Genomic DNA, 1130 nt, shown 5'->3' with positions numbered 1-1130 from the left:
CAACTCGACTTGATTGAGGGAGGTACAACAAATCTTTCAGTAGTGAAAGCCAGCTTCTCCATCAGATCTCAACCTAGATTACTTGTTGATTAATCTCACATTTCTCACACTTGTGTGAGATTAATCGAAAGGAGAAGAAGTATTAAATGTTGTTTCACATTTCTAGAAGTCGGTTATTCAGTCACCTCGAATAACAGTAAAGTTAAAGTCTCTTTTCAATGTTTGTTCCATTTCGATACAAGTCGTTGTATCTTCCAAAGTAATTCAGTTCCAAAGTCTGCCAATACCTCTCCCTAGGTGAGTTAATGAGTCTTCGTTCATGTACATCGGTTCAGTTTCAATCGACTCCATCTACTATAAAATCCCCTCTTCTGTACTGATTTGACGTATCAGAGAGAAATACCAGAATACTACAAAACCTTTCTCTCGTTCAACCAAGTTCTATTTTGTTTTTCTATCTTATTTTTTTATAGTATTTGTTGTTACTATCATTAGCAAACATCAGTGGTATCAAAGCCCGTTCGATCAAATCTCTTGGGCGTGAGTTCTTCTAAACAATGTGTGCAGAAGCCAATCGTTCCACCCTTTCTCTTCCAATCTTCAATGGAGAAAACTATGACTTCTGGTCTATCAAAATGAAGACCTATTTTCGGTCACAAAGTTTATGGAGAATCGTTGAGGAAGGATTCTGCATTGCTGAAGACACTTCTACTCTTTCAGCAAATCAAAAGAAGATCTATGAAGAAAATCAACAAAAGGATTGTCAAGCACTATTCTGCTTACAACAAGCAATGGCTGAGGAGATATTTCCTCGAATCATGGGTGCATCAACTGCAAAAGAAGCATGGGATACACTGCAAGAGGAGTTCCAAGGATCTGTCAAGGTACACACTGTTAAATTGCAGAAGTTTAGAAGAGATTTTGAAAATCTTAAGATGAAGGATAATGAGACTGCAAAAGATTACTATTCTAGAATAAAAGGAATAGTAAATCAAATGAGAGCCTATGGGGAGACTATTTCTGACAAGAAAATAGTCGAAAAAATTCTAATCTCTTGCACAGAGAGATATGATCCAATAATTTCGATGATAGAAGAAACAAAGGATCTAGAAACACTATCACCAACATAA

The 1130-nt window shown here is 36.4% G+C and overlaps 1 protein-coding gene across 1 annotated transcript; it reads left to right on the top strand.

The window, feature by feature from the left end:
* Positions 1-557: 557 nt before the first annotated feature.
* LOC148790234 (uncharacterized) lies at positions 558-1130 on the top strand. Its single transcript, XM_088892242.1, has one exon. The coding sequence runs from the start codon at positions 558-560 to the stop codon at positions 1128-1130; it is 573 nt and encodes a 190-aa protein (XP_088748368.1).

The sequence above is a fragment of the Nelumbo nucifera genome, chromosome 7 (assembly GCF_055504915.1).
Source record: "Nelumbo nucifera cultivar China Antique chromosome 7, China Antique-T2T, whole genome shotgun sequence".
Lineage (NCBI taxonomy): Eukaryota > Viridiplantae > Streptophyta > Magnoliopsida > Proteales > Nelumbonaceae > Nelumbo > Nelumbo nucifera.
Note: the sequence above shows the minus strand (reverse complement) of the source record. Positions and strands in the feature narration are given on the sequence as shown.